Source organism: Falco naumanni, chromosome 4, assembly GCF_017639655.2.
Source record: "Falco naumanni isolate bFalNau1 chromosome 4, bFalNau1.pat, whole genome shotgun sequence".
NCBI lineage: Eukaryota > Metazoa > Chordata > Aves > Falconiformes > Falconidae > Falco > Falco naumanni.
The window spans coordinates 80,246,174-80,251,388 of NC_054057.1; the positions used below are offsets into that span (position 1 = coordinate 80,246,174).

At 36.6% G+C, this 5,215-nt stretch overlaps 1 protein-coding gene across 1 annotated transcript; it reads right to left on the minus strand.

Annotated features, from left to right (window-relative positions):
- Positions 1–2,499: 2,499 nt before the first annotated feature.
- On the minus strand, positions 2,500–4,737 carry LOC121087315 (parvalbumin beta 3-like). Its single transcript, XM_040592203.1, has 4 exons — positions 4,641–4,737; positions 3,827–3,959; positions 2,938–3,047; positions 2,500–2,525 (listed from the first exon to the last, which is right to left on the minus strand). The coding sequence occupies exons 1-4, from the start codon at positions 4,699–4,701 to the stop codon at positions 2,500–2,502; spliced, it is 330 nt and encodes a 109-aa protein (XP_040448137.1). The 5' UTR covers positions 4,702–4,737.
- Positions 4,738–5,215: the final 478 nt, after the last annotated feature.

Consider the following 5,215-nt stretch of genomic DNA (forward strand, 5'->3'; position numbering starts at 1 on the left):
TTGTCTTTAAAAGCACTTGCAAGTGCTTCTGTGACTCTTAACACAATTTTCTGTCTCTGACCCTAAATGTAATTGTCTAAGATGTTTCTGTCTTCTGTCAGCATTATAGACAGCGTCAGATTGAGTGATTTTTAAACGTCTAAATTGTTCATGTTTTCTGTGTATTTTAAGAATAACTGTGCCCTAAGGTTGGAGGCTGTGAAATGATCTGGATGCTGCTTTTTGTGGCGTGTAAAAGATATGCACAGTGGTACTATACTGTTACCAAAGGCTTTTTGCACATGGCTGTATTTCACTATGACCCACGGTGTAAGAAGCCATGGTAAAATAAAACAAATAGCACTGAATTGGTTCCAACTATTTCTGTATTCACTGAGTATCCTCATTGGTGTCAGTGGGATTTCTGCCATTAATTTCAGGAGTAGGAGGATGTATAAAGTAAAAATACCCTATAATTAATCTTATCATCATAAGTAATCATAATAAGTCACTTGTTTAACAGAAATGGCCTTCTGAATAAAGGAGAAGCAGGTGTCTAGATCCAGACAAGTGCTTAAAACATGTGCATAAAGCATGTGACAAAATTCCATTGACAAAAGGTAACCACCTACTTAGGGACTCTGGTGGAAAGGATTGGATGGAAACGTTTGCAGAATACAGACCATGGTCTCAGACCTCCAAATTTATAGTTCCAGAAGAGTGTTCTTCACTTTAAGGGAGCTGTGAGGCTATGTATGTTTTATGATCATGCAGCAGTCTTTCCAGCTGTGGCCTTACAGGCACAATTTGAAGAGTAAACAGTTACAGAAATCGCACAGTACCTGACAGCCTGTGTGAGAGACAGAGAGGAGAAGAAAGTAAATGAGTGTATTTTTCTAGACAGAAAACAGCATTTTCTCTACCAATCTGCTTAGCGGTAGTACTGAAAGAAGGAAAAGGTCTAAAAATGTCTCTAGTCACAAGCTCTTCTTAACTTTCTGGAGTGATCAGTGAAGCTGATATCAGACTTACCTTGTCATTAATTTTTTACTGTTCTTAATGGAATGGTAAGTGCTGAAATTGTCTTAGATTTGTAGACCCAGCAGGCTAATCAGTGTGGAAGTAAGTGCAGTTAAATAAAGGAGCTGCCTACTAACTCAAAAGTTACCTGGGCTGTCTCTGCCTTCCTCTCTCATTTAAGGCATTAATATTGGTACGATGCTTGAAGATTTTCAGGTGACCCATATTTCATGGTGAAAATATAAAACGTGGTATCAGCTGATATACATAGCACTTCCTGACAATAATGAGAGCTTTTAGCCCTGTAGTTGGACTGCAGTTACTACTTCGTCAGAATTTCCTTTGTTTATTGCTCTCCTGAGATGGTATTGAAATAATGTGAATGTATTTGATGGATAATTATTTTTTTTACTGTTAAGGAAAATTCTACAGTATTAGGGCCCAATTAATTCATTAGAGTTAATGGGAATATATTTTTGGCTAATGTATAAGGCATGAACACATTATTGAGTATTCATTAAAGTCCTGTAGATTGTATTAATTTTGTGTAATATGATTTCTCCAACGTTGTATTGATGTTTCCTTCCATCTCCATAATGTCCTATCATAAATGTGTTATGCATCAGCACCACTATAGCATTAACAGATAATTTTGAAATGAAGATTTTTGATCTGCAAATACTGAAACGTCTTCTTAAATAATTCCAACAAATACAGTACGAGACAGTTTTGCAGGTTTTTGCAAAATCAATGCCCAAGAACAGATTTTCTCAGGAGTTCCAAGTTTTTCAAAAAGAGTACATAAGAGTAACTATCATGTTGGAAGTATAATGTTCTGGATGGTTAAAGCCATCTAGATTTTTAAGGGGCTGTTTGGGTGTCAGTTTATTTTTATCATATATGTAAGACTAAAAAAACCCCCACACCATAGTGTCTAGATAGGAACCATTAGCAACTAGTTCATTTTTGTAACCTAATATCATTGCTGTGTGTGTTTGTATTGTGACAAAACCACGATGACGTCATCACACTTAATTTTCAACCAGAACCCTGACTTCGTTACTAACTGTTTTAACTTCCTGTAAGTGGAACAATGGTGCCATCAGGTGGGCAGGAAGGCGAGTGATTTCTTGGAGAATTTGAAATGTATTGCTATTTCAGTAATTAGATTAATCTTGGATCTGGTTGATTTTATATTAATTATATAATAATTATAATTCTATAATATAATTATATAGTATCTTTAATGCCCAAAATTCAGATAAGCAGAATGGATTCCAGTTCAGTCTCCCAGTGGTATAAAGATCTTCTGCTTAAAACATTGAGGAATGTGGTTTAAATAGTCCTTGCACTACTTCAGATGTTTACCAGCAATATGAAATCACTTGCCAGCAATTGTTCATGACCTTCCAGGGTACAAAATATATAAACAAATAGTAGGCTTACAATAGGAAAGATTGTTAATGGCACAGATATCTTGGTCTGTATCTTGACTGCTTCTTAAGATTTGACCAGAACTTGGAACTCTGAAAAAGAAATAACAGAACAATGAAATGGGACCATATTTTGTAATTGCACAGTCAAAAAAGTACTTTCTTAATTTTAAACGTACTGTAAAACTGTACCACAGCTCACATTGTACCATAGTTCAATAGTAAAAAACCAGTGAAATTATATACTGAAATCTTATAAATACATTACTTTAGATTCCAGTCCTGAAAACAATCTCTGTAGATAAAAAAGGGACTGACCACCTGTAGCTAAGGGCAAAATATAGACCAGCTGCTATGTTAGGTCCTTTCTACAATACAGAGCAGATCTGAGCACCTCAGAATCAATTCCATAACAACCAATGTATGGAGTAGGGCAGCTGCCTAGAGCTAGCCATTAGGAAGTCTCAGAGGCAGGTATTACTCTGTTTAATAAAGGCAGTCTTACCATCCACTCCAATTTTACCATCTCCATCGCTGTCACCTGCTGCCAGGAATGCCTTGGTCTCAGCATCAGTCAAAGCTCTGGCACGGGCTGATAAACTCTGCAGGAAAAATCTGTTAAAGGTGAAAGCACAAATGAGTGAGCTACACTCGGTACCAAAAGCATTTAGAGTTTGGTATTGGTAATAGCTGTAAAATTCTGAGCCTGATTCAATTCTTGAGACTATTTTGAAAGCTCTTTGTCAATAATTTTGAATTAAATGGCAAAACTTCCTCTAACATCAGTGAGAATAAGGGTAAGAAAGTAAGAGGTTATGGCATCACAACATGTGAAAATCCTTGGTGACATTTTGGTTTCATTGAATTAAAAAGGGAAAAATAAAACTTACTCCATAGTGGCAGGATTCATCTTCCCTTCTCTGTTATCTTCCTTCTTTTCTCCTAAGATGTAGACTTTTGAGAGTGGTAGACTTTTGAGAGCTGCAAGAATTTTTCTAACCTTGCTTTTTAACTTCAGTCAGATTAATATGAACTGTAAGATAGAATTCATGTGATAGAAAGAAAGATGAGAGAAAAAAGCTCTTTGAATTCAGTTAGTAAAAAATCTTACAATAATAAAAAGCAGACTCTAGCAGAACTGCTATTTTTATCTTCACAGTCCGTCAGTTATCCCTACATGGAACAAGTACTTTCAGTGCTATCAGTGTTTTCTCGTTGAGATCTAGCCTTTCCTTTGTTAATTGTCTTGCAGCTCCTTCAGCCCAAGTGTGTGCACAGAGACACACAATTGTCTCTCATCCAAAGAGACAGAAGGAAAGGGAATAGTTCTGATGTTATCCTGCATTTTTAGACAATAAAACACAAGCCTGTTGGTAACTCGTTTATTTACTTACTTCAGCTCATCTTCCTCCATAAAGCCACTCCTGTCCCAGTTAAGAATTCGGAAGGCTTTTGTGAGCTGGTCTTTGGATTTGGAGTTGAGACCAACTTTGTCAAAAAAGTTTTTGTAATTGAATGAATCAGCAGCTGAAATAAGCAGGAAGAGATGAAGGAAAGTAGTTAAAGATCTGGAACAAAAGAAGTATCAGGCTTTTGGTCAAAAAGCAGTGAACTGTTCTGCAGTACATTGAGGGTCATTACAAACCTCAGTCAACAAATCTTTGGTTTTCCTGAGTTTATTTCAGACTAATGGGATTTTTCCATTAATGATTTCTCAAACCTAGGAAGATAAATATTGACTGTGGTCTTCATTATGCAAGTACAGACATTTGTAAATAGATACTTCACTCAAACATAAATTCATAGAACTTGATGATAAATATTGTGTCTGTATTGAAATCAGCAGGAATTTTATTATTATTCTCTGAAAAAAACAGTATTTCAGCCTCTAGATTTTTTTATATATAAGATTGCTACAATGCATAAGTAATGATGGGTACCTGTACCGTGGCTGGCAAAGATTAAAACTTGCATATATTCCATTACCTTGCATCCTTTTTCTCTTTTTGATAAGACAATTAAAACGTAATTAGCAAATAAACATAACAAGAACATTTTACCATGTACTCTGGAGAAGAAATCGACATTATACTGTCTAGTTCATCCTTTCAGCCTTTTCTGTTTCCATTGGAATTGGGATGTTGGGTAGTGACGACAAAGGAATTTGCTAGATAAACTGAAAAGCCAAATGTAAAACATAAATGTTACCTTGACAGCTTTGTAGGCAAGCCACAATTTCAGCTTGTGTCAGGATACCAGAAAGAGCCATGTCAAAGCTACTGTAAAATGAAAAATAATATTGGGTAGAGTTCATGTTGGTCTTGCTCTGTCAGTCTTTAATGCTGCCCGGTGAGGACAGCCAGGTTTGATTAGTGGGGCAGTTGAAACATAGGTCCTAGGGCAAACCAGAGGAGCTGCTCTGCAGGAGCTAACTGGCTTATTATTTCTAGTTAAGTCTTCAGGTGCACAAGCTGAGGACAAAATACATGTATTCAGCATCTGGGGATTTTTGGTTCTTGCCATGCTTTTTTTGTGTGGGTTATTGTGATGTCTTCAAAAGCTCCAGAGGAAAGGTTGAACTCACCTTGGCACTCTAGTTTTCCCCAAGCCAAGAACAGAAAAAAACGTAAGGTAAAAGATCTGCAGAGTCCTCTTGACTTAATTCTTTTTCAAATGACAGAGATAATGACTTACATGGACCTTAGTAAAGTCCTCTTGACCTTCTACAGATGTCCTAGAGCCACGTGATGGCTCAGATGCCCCAGGGGATAAGTTACTGTGGC

Coding starts and splice junctions, on each gene's coding strand:
- LOC121087315 (XM_040592203.1), bottom strand. CDS start 4,701: ATGGCTCTTTCTGGTATCCTGACACAAGCTGAAATTGTGGCTTGCCTA. Junction 3,960..4,640: donor TTGCCTACAAAGCTGTCAAG/GTAACATTTATG, acceptor TGCTTATTTCAG/CTGCTGATTCATTCAATTAC. Junction 3,048..3,826: donor ATGGAGGAAGATGAGCTGAA/GTAAGTAAATAA, acceptor CACCTTTAACAG/ATTTTTCCTGCAGAGTTTAT.